Raw genomic sequence first — 22684 nt, 5'->3', positions numbered from 1 at the left:
CCCGCCCAGAGGCAGCAGCCGCAGCGCCGCCCCGAGCCCGCCCGGCCCCGCCCAGAGGCAGCAGCAGCAGCAGCGCCGCCCCGAGCCCGCCCGGCCCCGCCCAGAGGCAGCAGCAGCACCGCCCCGAGCCCGCCCGGCCCCGCCCAGAGGCAGCAGCAGCGCCGCCCCGAGCCCGCCCGGCCCCGCCCAGAGGCAGCAGCAGCAGCAGCAGCGCCCCGAGCCCGCCCGGCCCCGCCCAGAGGCAGCAGCAGCAGCAGCAGCGCCCCGAGCCCGCCCGGCCCCGCCCAGAGGCAGCAGCAGCAGCAGCAGCGCCGCCCCGAGCCCGCCCGGCCCCGCCCAGAGGCAGCAGCAGCAGCAGCAGCGCCGCCCCGAGCCCGCCCGGCCCCGCCCAGAGGCAGCAGCAGCAGCGCCGCCCCGAGCCCGCCCGGCCCCGCCCAGAGGCAGCAGCAGCAGCGCCGCCCCGAGCCCGCCCGGCCCCGCCCAGAGGCAGCAGCAGCACCGCCCCGAGCCCGCCCGGCCCCGCCCGCCCCGGTGCGCGGAGCCGCCTGCGGGCCCCCGCACACAGCCGAGAGGCGTACCTGCGCTAAATGCAAGCTCAAACACAGGAGGCGGGGTGTAAAACCATGGATGTAAAACCAGATCCGCTCTGTAATGACACAACTTGAAATAAAATTAATGTCAGGAAATCACTATTTATAGATATACTAATTAACTAATTAATTTATATACTAATTTACATAATCTGCCAGCTTTGACCACAGAGAGACAACTAGAGAGACACTATTTTCCTCCAAAGTAACTTTGCATATATACCATTGATCATACATACATATTATTGTCTATGTAACTAATAAAAAATAAACAAGATTTTCAGCTCTACACCACTGTATTATTACTTACTGCACTGCAAATTCCGATTCTTGGAAGCAGTATCAAAGCTCTTAAGTATTTTATAGTTCTGGCATACTTAAATCATATGTCAAAGTGTTGTATCACAGTTGGATTGAGGAATTATAAACCAAGAATCCAAAACAACACATGAAACAGGTGCAGGTGTTGGAGGTCTTTATTGAGATTATAGCACAGATACACTTCTATAGTTACCTTTCCACTTTTATACGATAGTTAAAAATGCTTGCTACAGTGCACATATAATTTAGTAACCAAGAGAATCCAAAACTTAACTGCAGTTCAAATAAATAAATAACCTAAAGTTTAAGGTTTATATTTTAAAAAGTAAAAGGAACTGTACAATATGAAAATATAACAATACATAAACATTAGAATCTAAAGTTTTGTAGAAATAAAACTGCAATTTCCCATAAACAGTGCAAGAAAAAATTCAGATAAGCTTCTGAACCGGGAATTTAAACAATTCTTAAATTATCATGCAGACATAGCATTTTGAGCCATGCTGGTTTCTATTACAGCATTAATGGTATCCCTTTTACTTGAAAAATTGATAGCCATTACCATTAAGCTCACTGTGACAACTGCTGCCAATCCACTCTTTTCTACAGTACATTATACACAGAGGTATTCTGTTGCATTCAAAAAGTAAAATATTACACGTTCCTACTGAAAAAAGTCAATATTTTACTTTTTCCCCTCCAACATGTTAGCTGGTTCAAAACAAAGTCATGTAGTAAAAACAGCAACATTTTTCCCAGGTTAGATGAAAAAAAGAAAAACCACCACTATATAATGGACCATAATCGAGAAGTGGTTACTACCTAGTCAACCTTTAAAGTTCAGATTTTCTTTTACTAAAAACATTGAAACTGTGGAGATGTTATAAAGTTTGAGCTCTTGTTTAAAAATGATGAATACAATAAACCTGAAAAAACAGTGGAAGTAATTTTTCTTTTATGTGTGTGTGTGTAACTAGTTACACTTGATTAGAGTGTTCCTCAACTTAAGTTTCTATACAAAATTCTCATTGAGGCAAAGAACAAGGAATGCAATTAATACCAAACTGTAAACACATCATTCATGTTACTCTGAGTGCACATCAACAACAGAAGAGTTCTCCTCATAGACTTTGGCAACAAGACTACAATAGGTCACAGCAGCATGAGTTCAACATGGAAGACTGGAAGCACTGCAAAAGAATATACTAAAAACACCAAGACCTCCTAGAAACCAGAAAAATCAGTGACAAGTGCCCCTCCTCTTGATAAGACACTCTCCTGCTCAACTGCTGCTCTCTCAAAGCCTCATTATTATTACTTGTTTTGACAGTTCTGTAGTCTCGGGTCTCTGTGCTTTAGCTGCATAGTTGCCTTTGTTTGTACTCTAACCATTGTAGGTCCAAAGGGTTACAGTTCTGTCTGCAGAAGATGACAAGAAGGAAAGATCTTGCGTGTGCCATCTGCACTGAATAACTTTGTCCTTGTGCTCCCCTACCACCATCAGAGGAAGCTGCTTTGTCAGGTCCCCTGTGGAAGAGGAACAGAAGTCATTACTCATTTCATGAACCCATATCCCAGCCTTGGGTGGCAGGTCTTTTTTAACCAGTTTGCTTACTTAAAGCCTACATCTGTATTTCACCTTATGAAGTGTACTTGACCCCCCTTTCTCTCTCTCACACAGAGCATAACAAAAGGCCCCAGTGTTTCAGTTTTTAGGCATTACTGGGCACAGTACAACTTAAAATTGCAGATCTCCAGCATTCTTATGCTAGGTGATTAAAATTTAATGGTCCAAGAAAATCATGTCAATATCTTCCCTCTTCTTTACTCATCCCAGTAAAAATGAGAATTACTATACTTTTTTACAGTTTTTCTAAGGGTCAATTTTATGAACGTTGTCTGAAAGCAATGGCCATCTCACCAGGCAACAGTGTTAATCAATGGTTTTACTGTAATGAGACCCTCACCCCAAAACATGATTCAGTTCACAGCCTACACTTTCAGCAACACAATTAGCCAATTTCAAACAGACACAATCACAAATATACACGTCCAACCTTCAAAGCTCTACTATTTTTTCCCCTTTTAAAGTAAAACCTGATCCTTGAGCCAAGTTGTCAACTTCAACATTAAAAGCCCCAAATGGGAAGTTAACCTGTGACCCTTGGCCTGTGTTACCTTGCAGGTCTGTCACCTTGATCTTCATGTCATAGGAGCCGGTGAGCAGGTAGTGCGCGCCCGGGGAGAAGCGCACGGAGCGCACGTCGCTGGCGTGGGGGTGGTAGCTCTGCACCATGCGGCCCCCGCGGATGTCGTACAGCATGCAGCTCGAGTCCTCCTGGCCCGTGGCCAGCAGCCTGCCGCTGGGATCCACTGCCACTGAGGCTACAGCACTCCCTGCAGGGGACAGAAACCCAGCATTCACACAGTAGAGTTAACTATGGTTTTGCAAACAGCCTTTTTTTTTTTTTTTAAACACAAGAACATGCATTGTGAAAGAACACCAAAAGCTGGCCTCAAATTTAAGGTGAACATACCCAGCTTAGAATAAGAAAGTCTTTCTATTTCAGCACTAAAAACTCTGAAGCCATAGGTCACACACGAATCATAGCAAAGACACTATTAAAGCTGCATGAGAAAGTCTCTGTTCCATCACAGGAAAGAAAGTCACTCCTATGAAATAATGTGGAATACTGCAAGGAATTCACCCTGGTCCTATAGTTTCAAGGACTTCAGTTAGGTTGTTGTATTTGAATATGCTTAAAAGTGTCTGTTTGAAAGCCATAAGGCAAAAAACTACCCATCTTCTGAAAGGAAATAGTACTTTAGGAACAAACAAACAAACCAACCCCACAGGTATAGATATCCTGACAGGTTCTTTCTTTAAGCCAAGCCTTTCTTCTGTGCCACAACCCCCACCCCCCATTCTCTCTATATGACCTTGACATCTTCAAAGTCTATTTTCATGCCAGAATGATCAGAGGCATGATAGCAAGTCTTGCCTGTTCCATGAAATGTTGTTCCCACAACACGAACACAGCTTGGCACTCTCAAATCCCAGAATCTTACAGTCTTGTCTTGAGATCCAGATGCAATCATCCAGCCACTCCATGTATAAAGTGCTAAAATATGTCCTGTGAACAAGAAGACTTCTTAATTTGATTAAGCATCATTAATCCAACACTAAAATATTACAATTGGGACTATTTTTTGCATTCAGAGACTTAACAATCCTGTGAAAAACCTGCAAGTTGCATGATCCATTGCCAGTGCATGGCAATAACCAGCTTTGTGCCTTCTCTGGAATGAGGTGTGCACTCTCTCCATCAGATTAGCAGCAAACATATTTAAGAACAAACACTGCTCAACTCCCCTCAAAATACCTCAAGAGAAATTGGGAGAGGAAAAAAAAAGTCTTTCTAAAAAGAAAAACACAATTACTTTAAACCAAATCAAACCAAAACGACCCAACAACTTTATTAGAATTATAATATAGACTTAGAAAGTGTGAGAGAAGCCACACTGTACATACCAGTGTGACCACTTAGGGCATGCAGGCCTTGTCCTCGCTGACAATCTGTTGTGTAAATATTACAGTCCCCTGCTCCAGCACTTATTAAAATAGCACCACCACTTTCTGGGCCTTCCATAAAAGCAAGGTCTCTGATTGTCCCATCGTGCATGCTGAATTCCAAATCTGGTCCTAAAATAATTTAAAAATCAAGGAACAAAGTAAGGCATACTTTGTTTGTTAGTGCTGTGCTCTTTAGAGTGATAATGCAGAGTATTTTAGGCAAGGGCGAATGTGCCACCAAGTGCAAACATGGCTGTGCACATTAGCACAGAACAGACTATTTCAGTTACTACAGTTCAAATACAATCTCTAAGAATCCTGGGTTTGAGTGTCGCTTGCACTTCCTACTTCCTAAAGCTTTGCAAAATGTACATAGACCATCACCACTGCCAGCTGCAGCCAAGGTTTCTTACAGAGTACATTTATTTCTTTTTGTAAACTCTGGTGAACTCAAAAGGAGCTCTTTGCCAGGAGGAAAGGATCATTGAGAGCACTGAACCATGAAGGACAAAGCAGCCTAAGTTCAAAACAGAAAAGATAAGAGCCACATTCAACGTATTGATTAGGAGGGCTGGGCATGGGAAGTCATATTTGCTGGGACAGAAACCTTTCTAAAATGGGTGAGAAGAGAGAGCTAGGCAAGAGAAAAGGGAACTAGGAGTGGAAATAAATTCTTAGTGACAACCAAGCTCTAGAAGTAGGTAAGAGCATCTGGCTGTTTTACTGTAATGGGGAGGAATCTGCCAGGAGATAGCACAATACCAGAGTCTTGCAAAATGAAACCAAAACACTGCCACCCAACCCAAACAAAACCTTAAAGGTAACTCCCAACCTCACAGTGATTCTTTGCTGGATAGAGACCACATTGATAGTAAAAGGGAAAAGAGACTAAATTAAAATACTAGAATAAAAATAACAAAACATAATCAATGTAATTTGAATGGTTTTGACAAATATTGGACAGTAATTCAAAATAAATTCTTTGAACTAAATATACACACAGTACCTGTTGCATTACAAGTTTCTGCATTAAAAGGCAGCACTTTCACATATTTATCATTAGAACCAGTAGCTAACAGCTGTCCACAGGGACTCCAGGCTACACAGTAGATTGATCCTTTATGATGCTTATTCCTCTTGAAGCGAACTACAGGCTGTTTAGGAGTACTATAAGCACTGGTAAAAGAAAAAAAAAAAAATCATATTTCCTTTTGTTTCTAAGAGAAACAAAGCATTCTAAAATGAAAATACTATTTTTCTGTTATCTTGGATGACATGAAATTCATATGACTACTTGCATTGAAACATATGTACGCGATCAAAGACAAAAGACATCTCATTTTCTCAGTTTTTCCCCATTTTCCCATTGTATCTGTGGCTGAATGTGCAAAAAGAACTTACGCAGTCCCTTCATCTCTAAATGGTTGATACAGATAAAATACAGTAATTACTAGCTACAGGACAACAAAACATTATCCCCAGAGTCCGAAACTGGTGTGATTTTTCTCTACATCCTTCATACTTCAACAACTTAATTTTATGGCCACTTTTGAATATGCACAAGTTCAACTAAGCAACAGTAGGCCAAGCCTGTGCAAGAAAAACAGATTTACCACTCTATGTTAATGCAAGAATCCTGGCAGCATCTAAATACACCATAGATTACTATTTATAAAACCGTATGAGATTTAGACATGGCTGCAATAAAAGCAACAGTCCCAGTAATTTACATTTCCTTGATTTCAATCAACTACCTTCCTATAATGCTCTTTCTCTGCTCTCACAGCAGGGAGAAATCAAGTACTTAGGATAAAGTATTGCAGTATCAACCTCCATACCACTCCAGTAACATTAACAGGAGAAATTCAACAAATTAAATTGGTATTGAAGAAATTCATAAACCTTACTATAAATACTTGAACAAAAGTGGCAGAGAGAAAAGGCAGAAGACAATCATCCAAGACTGTTAAAAAACTTTGGAGATTAACATGGCTTTAGTAAAGAATACTGAAGCAAATCTATATGGAAGCTAATTTTATTTGTTGCCAGAGAGGAAATCCATGACAGATTAGCCTAAATCAGGATCACTCAACACACTACAGATTTTCCTAAATGGCCTAATACCTTATCTCACACTCTGAGTCTGGATTCACCACACGTTAAGAGCTGAGGATCACTGACTCTCTCAGGACAGGAGAACATCTACCCAGATCAGAGACCACATGTTGCCAATCCACTGCATGAAAGCACTGTTATTATTTGAGCAACATTTGCAGAACTGTAACATGTATCTGTCAGTGTTTAATCTTAAAGGTGTGCAAAAAACCCCCCACTACTATTATACCTTTAGAGAAAGGAAAAAAAAACAACTTCAAACCAACCTGTCCTGAATAGTTAATCAGTTTGAAGGACAATTAGAAAAAAAGAGCTTCAAAGAACAGTTATTCCACACAACCACAGCTCTTTGAGAAGCACGTAATTTTGAATGCATGTCTAGACTCGTGTTGTTACAAGGATTAGAGTATCTTTAAGATAATGTAATCTCTCTGCTGACTTGTAAATCCCATGATGAAATATTTTAGGCAAACTGTAAGCATAGTTAAAACCAACAGTAAGTGGAAGAATTACAAGTTCAGAATTAAGGAAATCTTGGTATTCCTTTCATGTCCAGATGCACTATGCCTCCTGTCACATCAGATCGTGCACTGCAAGTAGAAACTAAGGCTGCAGTTGCCCTAACCTTTCCTAACAAGCAGAATAAGCAGCTGTGCAGGAGCCAGCAAGTTTTGCTCACCAGTCAAGAGGCTATTTGGGCTTCAAGCCCAGTAAGCTGGCTTGTATTAGGTAACAGAAATCAATTCCTTTTTTTGTTGTGACATACACTGCTCATAAATATTTTGGATTTAAACTTCAAAGGCTACCTTACTGATGATATTTAAGGAGGAAAAGGAAAATCAGATTACTTTTTTAACATTTTGGAAGCACAAACATCAGTCCTAAAGTGGGAAGATGTCCCAGATAAAATCACTGCACACTTCTAGCTCCCTATGAAATTGTGAAGTTTTAGATGCTTGCACTTCTCCCTTCCTCCAAGAAAATAATATAAGTTGAGCAGAATTAAGGAGATTGTTATTGATGTGGCAACACTTATTTCCAGGTGTATTTTCCCTGTCCTGTTAAAAAGATAGGTGGAAAGAAAACTGAAAATACAGGTGCACAGCAAACCACATAGTGGTTTTTCTGTCAAGGAACCTACCTAGAAAACAATGTTTCGAGTAAAAACAGGTCAACAGACATGCTCTGGCAAGTTTTGCTGTAAAATTTCAAGAAGATACAACTTTCTCTACTGTTAAGTTGTTCTCCTGCCAGAAACTGAATCTTGTGAAGTCCAGCTTGTGCTGGCTTGGCAACTGACACATGGTTTCTCCCACTCCTACAGCTGGAATATCAAAACCACAGGCCAACCAGTACACTCAGAAAAGCCCAACTGCTGAGACAAAAGATAACACTTTTATAAGGAAAGGTGTGGTCTTGTGGCAATACATCTTGCAAGTAATGAAAGAGCAAAGAAGTAGCCCACAAATATACGTCAGCACATCACCTTATTTCTGTATAGCAGTTCAGGATTCCAAGGAGAGCATTGCTCTATTTATGACAATAAAATAAAGGTATGAAATGTACAGGTATCAGTAGGTACAAGAGAAAGAAGTGCCATGACACAGAAAAATAAATGATTATACTATCATTCTTACCTTGGGTCAATTACTTCTGGGTAGGCACAAACTCTCAAAGTTTTAGAGTTGGAGCCGACAGCATATAAACTCCCACTGGGATGAAAGGCTACAGCTCTGACAGCTTGTGTGTCTTCCAGAGTATTAATGCAAATAAATTGCTTTTTTGATTTGTCATCCTGTAAAAGGATAACAGTCAAATTAGGTTCTTCTGTGTAAAATTGGACATTTAAAACTAGGTGTGACTGCTTTGTGGAATAATGGAAAGCTACTGTAGCCAAGTATTAACAAACAGCAGCACAGCAGGCTGGATTTCTCAGAGTACAGTTTTGTAAACAATGTCTACTCCAAGTCCAAGAACGCCATACTTGAAGCTCTTTTCTTCAACTGACTTTTACAGATAACATTAGATTAACATTTCTCATTCTCCCTCCAGACTTCCACCTGCTTTTGTTCAGAACAGCCCACCTCAGATGGGCAATACTAAAGTTTATTTGTGTGTAAGTACATTCGATCTGTGTGAAACTTGCACAAGGAACAAAGATGCATTTTTAGTGAAAACAGTCCAAGTCAAACACAGTTTCTAAAGCAAATATAATATTAAACATAGAATCAGATTTTCACCCTGTATGTAACACAAAGTTATCATTAAATTATGCTAAGCTTTATTACACCATCCTCCTTGTGACTTCTTGACCACCTTTCTGAGATTATGATTTTTATTTAGCCAACGTAGAAACTTTGGAATGTACTTATTGCAGTTATTTCCCTATTAACTATTTCCCTGGGTTTTCAGACCATACTGACTGGAGTCCAACACTCAAAGTTCAGCCTGGAAAACACAAAACAATGGTTGTAAAAGACATCCCATCGGAACATCTGTTGTACAAGGAGAAGCTGAAAGAGCTGGTACCATTTGGCCTTGAGATCAGAAGGGCTTTTCAAGGTGTGCATGTGTACATCTCACCAGTGTATATAAATATGTGACTGGGGGAGTAAAGAAGATGGAGCAGGACTCTTTTCAGTGGTACCCAGTGAAAGGACCAGAATCACTGAGCACCAAATAAAATAAAGCAAATTCCACTTCAACTTTTTTGGTGTTTTAAAAACACTGTGAGGGTGGTCAGACATGGGATGAGGTAGCCCACAAAGGCTGGGGAACATCCTCCATCCTTGGAGAGACTCAAAACCCAGCTGGACCCAGCTCCAAGCAACCTGCTCTCATTGACTCTCTTTTGAGCAGTGGGTTTGGATTCAGTCTCCAGATGTCCCTTCCAATCTCAATGGTTCTGTGATTGTAGGCACTGCAGCAACCAAAATTCATTCCAAGTATCTCTTAACAGTAAGAGGCTGTCACATACTCAGGATTAAATACTGAATCTTTTCGTAACATACACGGTAAAAGACAACGAGAAAACTCACCTCATCGCCTCTTGTCCTAGATAAATTCCCCGAAGAGTCTTCTGACTGTGGCTGACTGACAGCATGGTCTGATGCACTGTTTTGATTTGGTGAAGTGTTTAAAATCACAAGACAAAACAAGAGCAGGGACAGATTTTTTGGTAAGTATTTTTTTGACTAAAGTTACAGCTTCAGTCATTCTCAGAACTGATTAATTTGTGTAAAGTGTTATACATGTCTGAATCATTACCCTTAAACTATTATTTTTACAAAGGGTAAAAGTTGCTTTTTGCAGCAACTCTAAGCACTGAACAAGTGAACACAAGTTAAAAATATTTTTCATTCCGTAACATTCCATATTCTATATAGATACAATATATACACACAGAGGTGTGACTTTCAGGTCAGCACTGCTTTTAGTTAACAGAAGAAATTCAGTTCCCATTCTGCTCTGCTTCTCCCTTCATCTGATTTGTATTTCATAAAAAAGCTTCCAGAAACTTAGTATAGCACAAAATAAACAAGAACTATACATATAGGATGGAATAAAAAGTCCAAAATTAAAAACAAGTATAAAATGTAAGCCATAACAAATAACCACTATTCCTCATGCATGCTGTCCAAAAAAAAAAAAAAAAGACCTCATAATCTCTGCATAAATATTTAGAAAACACTGATCATGAGCTAAATACCCCTATTCAATGACAAATTAATTAGATAACTAAAGACAAATACCAACAGCTCTCCCACGTGCTAGCAGAAGGATATATCCAGTCCTGAATGCTCTCCAGGAACTTACCTTTGATTCCCCTGTACAGGTGACTCTTCAGGAAAGGGTATCTGGTTAGCTGATCCACACTTTCGAGGAGTGCTTGTATTCAGATTTGGGCTATCAGCTGCTATCCTCTGGCTACCATCTGAAGGTGCTGATGTGAAGTTACTTGCTGGATTGGTAGATGCAATCCCTTTGCTCCCATTACATTGCTGGCTAAGTGTTTGTACATCATTTCCAAGACTGTCCATACCCATATTTAATTCTCCTAGTTTCTGGATAGATCTAATAACAAATGACAAGTTAAAAAACCAAGCCATCAAACCAGGTTATTTTGAGAAGTTACAGAGGGATATGGGTGGGTAGAAGAATGAAACTCCCCCAACCTGTTAAGAAACTGTTCAGTAAGGTTCTGTTGCTGGTCAGCTCCATCTTCTTGATTGACTCCTCCCTCTAACAACATCTGCTGATACAACTGTCGCTGCTGCTCTTTCTGCTCTAAGTGCTGCTGGTAACGTAGTCTTTGTCTGTAGTATTCCTGAAACTGCTCTGTGGAATCACGAAGCTAAAAAGCAATGAGAATCCCAGATGGAATTTAAATAGTTAATTGTGGTATTTAACTTAAATATTTACTTTCTGGTTCAGCATTTCAACACAGCATCAAAAAGCCAGAAGAGTCACCTCTGAGGAGTGATGGTTTCATTCTGCCTTAAAACCAGACACAATTTATGTATTAAAAGGAGAAAGCACTGCCAGCCTATGCTATTCACTGTTGAAGCAGTCCTGCCATAATTCTGAAGGAGACTGCTCTTTCCTACAAAACTTCCAAAGTATTACTTAAGATCAAAACAAAAAAGTGATTGAAAATTGAAAATAAAAACCAGAAAACTATGTAAGTCATACTTTCATTAAAAATTCAGTATTTTCTGCCATGTTGACATCTCCCTGCCATCAGTCTGCAGACCTAATTTACCCCACCCAGCAGCGAACTCTGCAGTGGTCTATCCAAGTGTTACATTACGCTTTTGAAATTGGTGCCCTGTTTTAACTTTAGAATTCCCTATTTTCTGGACCAAACAAACACTTGAAGTTCCTTTCTCATAGTCTTTTCTCCTTCACATACTGTCTTTTAGCTTCCCACACTGCCAGCTGCCCAGGACTTGCTGCCTTCTGCATTCCCAAACCTCATTTTTCTTCCACTTTTCTGCTAACAGCTGAGAACAAGATAAAAATGAATAAACAGAAGACCAAAAGCACTTTAGTCCAAGGCCAGATTATCCACACTGAAGAAAAAACCCAAACTGCATACTGTCCTAATAGAAAAAAACAGAAAAATACCAATAGAAAAAAAATAGTGAAAGTAAAAAAAAAGTCTATGGGTTTTTTGCTTGTGTTCTGGAGTGATAGCTTTGTCATCTATGATTTTAAGTTGTATAAGGACATCCTCATAACTTCACATTAGTTCAGACAATTCATGCATATTGTCTTTTTAACAGCCTTTGCATTTCTTCTAATTAACAATACTTGCATGATGATTTTTCGTTCTCTGACACAATAATGTTTTTTGATTTACAATGGATTTCCTAGTGCTGTTGCATTTGCAAAATATTTACCACCTGAAGTTTCCCATGGTGAATACCTGCAATTCAGAAACTCCGAAGTTATTCTCAGAAGTCAAAAGCGTTTATTTTCTGTGTTTGAAATTCATGAACTATTCCCCAGTCCCTGGGTTATAATCCTAAGCAACAAGTATATTCTTTTCTATACTTCTTTCCATGACTGATACTTGTTTGTTACAATTTTACTCACTCTTCTGAGTTTTTTCGGATTCTGTGCCACTATTACCCAAACTAACATGCAAACCTAAAATATGTTGCCCAGAAGCTCTATTCTACAAACTCTGGCTTCTAAATCAGCTTCTACAGGAACACAGGCAAAATAAAGCTCTGAAAAGAGACTTAAATTAATTTCTTACTCATACAGGTATACACATACACCACTATGATGTGGGAAACAAACCAAGGTGAAATTGCACCAGGTAGTACATTCTTTTCTACTTGTGTATAGCAACCTGGCCAATATCTTCAACACAGCATCTCCTGCCCTCATTCTCTCCTACAAATTCTGCATCTATTTTTCTCCCCTTTTGAAGCCTGCCCTTCGCCTACCTAGCTAAGCTCCTCCTTCCCTTCCAACATGCATACAAAACACCACTGCAGCAGAGAAGCGACTCAAAGTCCAGGAGCGGAGTGAAGTCCTCAAGTTTGGAGGACTTTGTTAATCCCACCATAGACCCCACTGTAGTCTAGAGTCAAGTATCCAGAGCCTACTAGAAAACAGCCCTGTCAAGGTTAGGCTGGTTTTCAGTCCCATATAGATGTCATAAGACAAGACAAAGTTTACTTAAGAAAATCAAACCTGAGTCTGCAAACAGAACAGACAGCACACTCAATGCTATTCATCATTACCAAATTTAGAGATGGGTATTTAACTGTGGAAAAAAAATAGAAGAGGTAACTGTTTTCATTGTTTCCTTCTGAGCTATTATTTCACTTTCCCCCTACTGCTGTTACAGAAAAGAAAAAAGAGAAAATAGATAGTCAAGGCACAGTCCTCAAAGATGAATCCAAAAAAAGGTTATGCTATTGGATTCTGAATAGCAAAGATATGTTTACAAGGGAATTACCCAATTTTAATTTCTCTATGTTCTAGACAAGAATTCATGCAAGGTGACGTATGAAACCTAGTGTTAGCACCAAAAATTACAAGCTACATGCTAGATTTCTCACTGAAAAATGAAGAGGATGCTTAAAGCACTGTTTAATCTAACATTGTTGGCTGGGTTTTTTTTTTCTTTTAAAGATATACAGAACAGTTTAGCTGGACTGCTGTGACAAGGCATTCTAATCAGCTGCATTACAGCCTCTAGTGACAGCAGACCTTTTTACAATGGGGACACAAAAAAGTAGCAGCTTCTTACACAAGATGTAATATGGCATTTTTACTATAGTAAAAACAAGATTCAAAGCAACCCATTGTCATGCATGAAGTTCTACACACAAAGGCAAATCATTATGAAGTGATCAGGATCAGAACCCAGCTCAAAGGGCCTCATTATTTTTAAACAAACAAGCACTACCTCATTTTTCTCTTGTTTGGCTGATCCCTGACTCTGTGCTGCACTGAGTGGTTCATTTTCTGGAGCTGAGCTCTGGCACGAAGTCTCACTGCCGATGGGATGCTGTGGCTCCACGGGAGTATCACTTCTCAGAGCAACATGGAAAAGAAGAGATGCTTAACTGAGAAAAATTAAGAGTAGAACATCAAGTGGAGGAGAAAGGTAACATTCTAGAGTAAGATCTGGTAACACAAGCATGCAAACTACTTAAGTCACATCAAACTGAAGACATTGCTTAGGAAAAAAATGCCATTTGCAGTGTGTTACACTAAACAAAATAAACTCCCTGACAAACACAGAGCACAGCCAGTTTCCAAAAAGCCTTACTACCATAGCATGCCCAAATTTCATGTTTTCTATCCCTACACTTGAACTCTACACCCTTTGACTACCAAGTTACTCAAAATCTCCTGTTTCAAAGCAATTATGTGCACAAATGTATCTGATATACTGTGTGACTAAACTCTTCCCTAAGATACCAGTTTCATTACCACTATCAACATATAAATTTAAACTAATATCCATGGATGTTTAACATCCATCTGCTTGAACATTCCTGAAAGTGCAAGGTAGAAAAATGTTTATATTGCTTTTCTTGTATTTTAAGTATTTCTGCATGCCACTCTTTCCAAAGTGGTTTGGTAATCAATCAATAAATGTGCAGAACACATTACAAGTCTTGGATGCCCATCTTCAGTTTTGTCAACTTAAAGTCTTTTTTCCTCAGTGACTCGGAGCAAAGTTCTTAAAGAAGTTATTTTAAACTTTTTGGGTACCTCTGCACAGTAACAAAAGTAACTCAGCTGAGTAAAAGACAATTGTTTAAAGAACTTATAAAAGAAATACAGTATTTCTGCCATGTGTAAGAGGAAGCAAGGGCCAGATTTACATAAAGCTCAGTTTCCACCCTTGCAAATATTGGCATTCAGTCTGGACACTTGATCTGAAGGTGGATTTTCTTCTAAAAAATGTAACACCTTCTTGAAAACTAGGGGTCTGACCCTATAGTTCTAATCCTGTAATTCTGACCCTCTAACCCCAACCTTCAAGAGATGTATTATTAATGAAAAAACATGTAACAAGCTATAAACTTGACATTAAAAGGCCTACATAAAGATCTGCAGCAATTAAACATCTTATTTAGCCCACACAATGATGTTATTTGTGCAGAATTAATCTAGTACTGCAATATTGAAAAGGGAAGAAAAAACCTCTCGAGAATCAGTTTTAACACTCAACCCTGGTCTACTCACACAAATGATACGGTTTGATACAGATCAGTAAAATTAGAGGATTCACAATAAACTAGTATCTTCAGGAGTTACACTTTGTAAAAATGTAACATCAGGGATACTTCCCTAAAACTTAAACTATCCACAAAAATGCCAGTGGTGAAGAGGCTGGTAAAACCCAAGATTTTAATCAAACAGAACAGCTCCTTTCAAGGTTAAGACAAACATTAAAACACACGTTACTGTACGTATTTCCATTATCACAGGTGAACTGACATCAGTTTGGTAGTGTTTGTTTCCTTTTTATTGAGTTTAATTACAGCTGCTCTTTACTGTAACACAACATATGGAACATTGCTCCAAGGCAAAACTAATAGAGACACCAGCTGCGGCCTGCATTGATCACCACAGCCCCAAATGTCTTCTGCTGGCCACTGCACCCAAGTGCAGGGCTAGTTACCCACCTGGTTCTCTAAGAGCCAAAAAAGCCAGCAGCTGCTTTCTAGGGAAGTGTGACTATAACCATTCAAAAGGGACAGAACTGCTGATCAAAAGACTGGCCAGGCAGAAACATGATGATAAACTCTCAAGTGATAAGTACCATTTCTCTCCCTTACCAGGACATTTCTCTCAGAAGCCAAGTTTGCAGTCCACATTTCATTAAAGAACTTACTCATGGCATAACCCAACTATCTCAAAGTCCGATACAAAAAACATAATACATTCACTCAGCTGCCTTACTCATCTTTGCTTTGAAAAATACGACCTAAGCATTTCAGCTGAGCTACTACTGTAACAATTTAAGCGATACAGGAATGCTACAACAATGGCATACTGTCATTTCCACCGACTTCGCTGCTCACTGCAAATTGTTCAAGTATACTTAAGTAACTAATTTACAGTGTCAGGACCAAAATTATTTATTGAGACTTGAGGGCAGAATGCAATGGAGAAAGGATATGGGAGTTACAGCATTTCACTGTGTCCATTTATTTATCTGGAATGGAAGAACACAGTAAAACTGAACACAAACCCTAGCTAGACCATATTACATACTCAGAGCGTATTTGTGCTCTGTGCTAGAAAACTTTAAGAAAGCCCAAATTGAATCCATCAGGCTCAACCCCAAATATCAAAATCTACTTAGATCATAAAATCATAAGGAAGAAAACACCTTCTGCACAGAGTTTTCATTACAACAGAATTTAAACAACCAAACTGTTTCAGTGTTACACTGCAGGTAAGAACACAGAAACAGTGCGACATAAGCTAAGGTAAAAACAGAGCTCTAGCTGCACTTACCGCTCCGGTGATTCTTCAAAAATGCTGTGACATTCAGTAGTCTCAAGCATGAGGCTTCTGCTGAGATTCTGTACTCCAGGGTAATGGAAATTAGCAAAGGAGTGTGACATGGGAGAAGTTTTGGTCCCGAGGTCTGTGACCCGCTTATCGTGGTTTGTCAATCCACACGAGAGCCCATCTAAGGCAGGGTTTAAGGAGCGGGTCATGTAAGCGTCTGCTGACTGAGGCCGTCGCATTGGGGACGATGGATAAGGAGAAAGTTTGCTGATAAGAGGTGTCAGAAGATCAGCATAGGCAGCTTTTGTAGGCTTGAGGAGTTTATCAACATGAATATTAAGCATCTTTTGTTCAAAAGCACAAGAAAACACAGTAGCTGGCAGATTCTGCAGCCACGATAATAAGCTAAGATCCAAGTCATCACAGCCATTACCACACAAGAGATCAATGCCCAGCAATACTTCACTTTCTGTGATTTCTTCTCCTGTTGCTTTGCTCTGACAGAATTCCACACAACATTCATAAAGCAATCCCTTCATTACAAGCTGAAATAAGCGATTGTTACTTGCTTTGAAGCCAGCCTCGCTCAGTTTCCTATCTGCTGGAATAAACTCTGCCACCATGACACAGGCTTCTTCGAAGCAGTGAACCCGAGCAGTGCTGGGATTCCAGTCCTTGAATTCAGCGTGGTTGGTCAGGCGAGGCAGCGTCAGCAGCAAGCACAGTTTGCTGTAGTCTTCCTTAGAGGGACAATATTCCTCCAGCGCATGCAGGCACTGCACAGCCTCTCGCATGGTAAATTCCAGCTATGGAGACATTAATATCAACACAACGCTCTGTAGTACATGTGTTTCCACAAGAGAACACTTGAAGAGCAGGCAGCAACAGAATTTGTCTCCTATCATTCATTACTATTACTGCTTATATTTGAATTAAAAAAGCATATAGAGTCTAAAATTGCTGATACAAGTGCAGTTACAAAAGAGGCAAATTCCTAGATGCTTTGACTTCCTAAAATCCCCCATCAAGTCCCATCTTTTACAGATTTATTGAATGTTTTCATGTCACTTCAGGTTTGATGGGCTTAAAATTTTGAATCTGTAGCTGAGCAGCTCCAATTCTATTGTAGCACAAAAGGTTACTTCCATTCTCAAAGCCAGCTGACTTATTTTCCCCCTTTACTTCTATAACCTGTGCCAGTAGCTTTTCACAAAAGCCTTGTAGATTGCTCTAGATTAGCAGCTTTTATACTGAGATTTTCTGTTCTTCAATCAAAAATGTTAAAAAAGTTCAAAGAGTTCTCAGAAGATAAGACCTCCAAATGAATAGAGAGCTTTATGACAAAGCCTGTTGATAGCTAAGAGCCAAGAACCATGTTAAATGCACAAACCCTGACATTTTTAGTTACAAAGGTTTAAAAACCAGTAAAAATCCCCATTTACCCTTGTTACCTAGATACTTCAATACAGCAGCCTTTGACCCACAACATGCCAACAAATTTGGTAACATTTAAAACAAAATAAGAAGCATTAATCTGATTTTTCTTCTCTACTGCTATCTAGTCACAGTATACAGATAGAGCAATCAAAGAACTAGTACACTTCCCATTTAAACTGTAATTATGGACTTTTAACTTTCTCTACTCTGTCAAGAGAAAACCCTGAAATACAATGTAAGAGTAATGGGACAGAGAATTAAAATCAATTCAGTCTGGAAAACAAAATCACTTGTCTTAAACCTACTGTCATTCTTAATTTTTAATTTCATAACATTTTTGTCTTAGAAATTTGGTATTACTGTATCATCAGCATAAATGAAAAACTGTAACTTATTTCACAATCTGCACACCTTCTTTGCCAGTTTGAGTCACTGTCTCTTTCCATATCAAAAACTTAAGTCCACAACCCCTGCTGTTTGCACACTTAACTGAAAGAGTCCTTTGTGAACACATCTGCTCCCTCAAAAAAACCAATTCTGACCTTTCTCTCCAAAACCAATAGAAATTAAGTGTAAGATTCATTCAAACTTTCATCTGGCCCAAATTACCACAATAAATTTCTGTGATTCTGAAGCCTGCTTCAGAATATTTCTGGGGAATAAAAAAAAAAAGTAATGAAAAAAAAGAAGAGCCCTGTACTTTAGGACAATGGCCTATAGTAAATCTGAGGGTCAGGACCACAGACACAGCATATGGTCACTGATCTATCTGCAAAGTTTCGAGCAACCCTTTTATGTACGACTGTATTTGAGATCAGGGAGCCACACTCATTTCCAAAGAATAATGACTACTTTTTCCAGTGTTTATGAAACCATTTGGTAATAGCTAAAATTTGTGTATTTAATGCTGGAAGCTTCTGCTCTGCCTTTAAGCAGGCTAATCTCAAGAGATTTTCTGATAACAAAAAAAATTCCCAAACCAGAGGCAATTCTTACATGCTGAGGCTCATCTTCTGCTGACATCGCATTGTTTACACATAAGGCTTCCAAGAACTTCTGCTTCATTATAATGTAACGAAATCTGCAGGTGAGAAGAGAAATACTGTACATCTTGCTCCAGTAGTTAAACTCTTCTAGAGACAAGGAGGCTATTTTACATCAAACTTGTGAGTTAGGCATAGCTATTGCCATGACAAGGAACTCTGATACGAAATTGTAACAAATTGGTAACCACAACTTTTTTTTTAGAACAGGATATATTTTTCTCCATAATTGCTTTCAGAAATATTCTATGACAAATATCAGAAGGCTAATTAGAAAAAACCAAGTATAGAAATCATATTATTTCTTGAATAGAAGTATGACGGAGCAGTCATCTATTAAAAGGTTGTACAACATGCATCATATTCCTAAAGTGTACAGCACATGACAGCTCATTACAGACTGTGTGCACGTATTTTAAGTACAAGTTTAAAAACACACACACACTCTTCAGGAACAGCACACAGACTAGAAAAAAGCCACCAAAAACTAAGGTGAAAAACTCAGAACTACTATTTTTATAGACAATACTTAGAAATCCACATATTTTCCATAACTCAAAAAACCTGAACTCTGACATACATTCTATTTTACCTTTTCTTGTCAAACTTTTCCATACATTCAAGAGGCTGAATAAATTGAAGAACCTCATCCCACTGGCCATCAAGAATCAACTGCCTAGTAAAAGAAAGGATCATTCCTTGAGTGCCACCGGACAAGAACATCCTTTCCTAAGTAAGCAGCTCATTTAAATACAAAACAATAATTTAAATACACAACAGGTGATGAATCTGCTTTGAAAAGTCAATGTTTTGCACAGATGCCAAGATGATTGTCTAGTAAGACTAACAGTAAGAGCAAAATCCAAGTCTGTTCTCAATATTTTGAAAAGGGAAGGATATACTAGAAGGACAAATATTAAGTACTTTTAAAGGCACATCAAAAAAGACAAAATGGTCCTGTGTCCCCTGCTTTACCTGTCATTCTTATTTAAAGAAAAGACATCTTACTTGAAGACTTTGATAAAGGTATCATTTCAATGAATACATCCCAATTAATGAAAGAGAACTCAAAAACGAGTTAATTTTAACTGCATAAATACTGCTGAGGCTATTTTATGAAAAGGCTGGGAGAACACAGAGCTCCCATATTAAGCATGTAGGAGGAAGAGCTTGGCAGGAAGGGTGCCAGTACAGGAGCTCCAGCCCCACGATCTGTGGGCTGGACTGCACAGGAAGAGCAGTTCAATTTCTTCATGCACACACAGAGCTCTCTAAAAAAGGTCCAGACTACAAGGCAAGGATGAGTTTCTCCAACTAAGCTAACAATGAAACAAAAAAAATTTGGATTAATAACTCAAATCTTTCTGCACTTCTTTTGTTTCATTTTAGTCCAATATACATGATTTTAATGAAAAGGGAAGCCAGGTGAGATATTTGTTCAGTGATAAAATGTACTTTTCAATGTTTTAAGAACAGCTGGATAAATTACTTTCTCATTCTTCAATATTATTAAGTACCTTTGGCATGAACAGAAAACATCGATGCTGAAAAACTAGTGTGGATCTACACTGATTCTTTTTAATAATATTGAGGGCAATATACTGAATGGTAAATTGCACCAACCCTCATGCCTTGATGATAATAGGTACTCTTTTTGTATTGTTAAATTTAAGATAAATCTAAGTATTATTTTGAAATGCACATAATTTTTTTGGGGGAAAGCTCTGGAAATCACTTGTCCTTGATCTTAGCACTAAAATACTGTGAAAACATTTTAGAAGTCAATCAACTACACCTTCAGGGCCGGGTGATTGGTAAGCAGATTATGACACATCACAGATGCCAACAGGTCTTGGCTTTCCCATTCTATTCATGCCTATGGTTTTCCCCCAACTTAGTCTGCACTGACACTGGCGCTTGTTAAGGCTCCTTCTCACTTGAATTCTGGCACTTGGTGTGCCAGAAAAATAACAAAGTTAAAATGAACAAGCAAACAAAAAAGAATCTATGTCAATGTATGCTGCTGCTGCCTGGTCTGTGACTCTGAGTGGCTCCCAGAAGGATGTCAGTGACTGTAGGGATGGGACACACTGTAGGGATGGGACACACTGTAGGGATGGGACACACTGTAGGGATGGGACACACTGTAGGGATGGGACACAGAACAGGACCAGGAAAAAGCAGAATAAGATGAGGGTACAAGTTAAGATCTCCTGTTCAGTGGCACGGGGCTGCTGACTGAATCACAGTCCAACTCCTGTGTTTTCATACACGTGGTATTTAAACACCAGAAAAAGAAGTCCTACCTTAGAAAGAGCATGTCATCTGAAAACAAGCCATTAATGACCCCGCTTTCCTTCTCAAGTGCCAGCATACTGATGTGAAGCTTCCTTGAGTTCAGAAAATCTAGTATTAGCTTAATTATTTCAGCTTCTTTAACATTCACTGTTTCTTCAGCCGTCATGATGGCAGCCTAAATGGAAAGAAAGAATTTTAGCTCTGATCAATACCTTATTTTCTGCTTGGTTAGCAAATGTTGGCTACCAATAAAAATAAAAATGAAGATTTATAGGACTGAACATAGTGGCATTACAAAAATTAAACAAGATTAAGTAATTTATTTTGAGGTTGACTATGAAGCTATAATTAAGATCTACCAATGTATCTGCAATTTTTCCATTTCTGTCCTGTGCATAAATAGGGGGCTAGATAAACAAATCTACCAAGAAATCAATCCTCTAGCAGCGTGAAAATATTGTGATTACTAAGCCTGCAATATGGAAAATTTTCCTCTCTGAAATGCAAACAGTGAAGTTCAAAGAGCAGAAGAGTCACTTACTATGTCATTATGTAGAGCTCTCACATATGAACTTAAATATTTCTAACAAATATAAAAAGCGCAGCACACTAAAAATGCCATCTCTCCTTACCTTAGCTTTGAAGTAGCAGATGACAGCTAAGCCAGGGGTTTCCATTCTGCCTTCCTAAGGATGTCTACTTCTGCCTATTCCCCTCACGAAGGATCTAAAGCTGCCAGCTCAAGGCGGCCTGAGACAGCGCCTGCTGGCTGCCAGACTCCCATGCACTCATTTGCCTCCAGCTGCCTGTTCCCGGCCCTTCCTCAGCACTCCTCACTTCTGTCACTGCAGGAGCTTTTCCATTGGCTCATGTTGTTGGCTCACTGTCCTAATGAGCTGTCCAGCCAGCAGAAAGGAGAAGTGGGCAGATGTAGCTTGGGCCCTGGTGGCCAGCAGGCTGCTTGTTTAAAGCTCCCACAGATACAAGGTCCAAGCTCCTTTGCAAATCAATTCCTCTGAGGATATGAGAATTGTAGCATGTACTCCTCGTAGGGAACCTAAATTAAATTTTTCTTTTGGCTAAGTCTTTCCTGGTTCCTTAACTATGACTTACAGTAGAAGCTGTTCAACTTTCTTTTTCAAATGGTAAAAAGACTTTACAAGTCTTTTTACAAGCTGATCTGCTGAAAAAGAACTGGGGATGAGGGGAGAAACCTGCTAACACAGCCAAGCTACACAGCATTGCCTTATCAGGAGCTCTAAAAAAACCCCCCAAAATCACCAAACCAATCCCCCCACACCTAGCAGCACTCCTGCAGCAACAAGAATACAATTTAACAGCAGGAAAATTTCAGTTTAATCCCACGTTACTACTGCAAAAAGGGGCAGTGCCTCTTCTCACCTCTGCACTTGGCCACTCATCCCAGCCAGCTCCCAGCCCCACAGATGGGCTGTGTGCTGAGCCAGACCACTCCTCTGAGCCAGGTGCAACTCAGGCATTTACTCACTCCATGGGCACAAGGGCACTAACGCTGACACAAAAAACAGAGCTTTGCTTTCTGGCAGTAGCAAAGTCTTAACCTGACTTCAGTGCACTCTCATCATCAGTTTAATACCAGAGAAGAAACCAGTGCCAGAGATGAACCCTCAGCAGGAGGCAATAGAACAAGGAGAGACACTAGAGCACAGTGATCCAAAAAATGAATAAAGGGAGAGGAGATGACCACACAGAGCAAGACATCCACAGCAGGAGAGGCTGTAGTTCCCAGTGTCTTGTAACTCAAAAGGAGACATGAAAATTGTTTGGAA

At 39.7% G+C, this 22684-nt stretch overlaps 1 protein-coding gene across 4 annotated transcripts in view; it reads right to left on the bottom strand.

Moving 5' to 3' along the window:
* Window positions 1–1048: 1048 nt before the first annotated feature.
* The window catches only part of WDR47 (WD repeat domain 47), a 29923-nt gene continuing 8287 nt past the window's right edge, over window positions 1049–22684 (bottom strand). For 3 of the 4 annotated variants that reach the window (XM_032117701.1, XM_032117700.1, XM_032117699.1), the window contains exons 2-15: window positions 20885–21051; window positions 19171–19254; window positions 18532–18616; window positions 16102–16904; window positions 13529–13652; window positions 10776–10954; window positions 10417–10674; window positions 9639–9714; window positions 8238–8395; window positions 5492–5661; window positions 4444–4614; window positions 3914–4045; window positions 3090–3308; window positions 1049–2438 (exon numbers count right to left, since the gene is read on the bottom strand). In XM_032117701.1, the coding sequence (XP_031973592.1) occupies window positions 2296–2438; window positions 3090–3308; window positions 3914–4045; window positions 4444–4614; window positions 5492–5661; window positions 8238–8395; window positions 9639–9714; window positions 10417–10674; window positions 10776–10954; window positions 13529–13652; window positions 16102–16904; window positions 18532–18616; window positions 19171–19254; window positions 20885–21042 (2760 nt within the window). In that variant the 5' untranslated portion in view covers window positions 21043–21051 and the 3' untranslated portion in view covers window positions 1049–2295. Of the gene's footprint in view, window positions 2439–3089; window positions 3309–3913; window positions 4046–4443; window positions 4615–5491; window positions 5662–8237; window positions 8396–9638; window positions 9715–10416; window positions 10675–10775; window positions 10955–13528; window positions 13653–16101; window positions 16905–18531; window positions 18617–19158; window positions 19255–20884; window positions 21052–22684 lie in introns of those variants that run through there. The other variant, XM_032117702.1, reaches the window with a different exon arrangement.

Source organism: Corvus moneduloides, chromosome 9 (genome assembly GCF_009650955.1).
Source record: "Corvus moneduloides isolate bCorMon1 chromosome 9, bCorMon1.pri, whole genome shotgun sequence".
Lineage (NCBI taxonomy): Eukaryota > Metazoa > Chordata > Aves > Passeriformes > Corvidae > Corvus > Corvus moneduloides.
The sequence above is the reverse complement of the archived record's forward strand: the minus strand, read 5'-3'. Positions and strand labels throughout refer to the sequence as shown.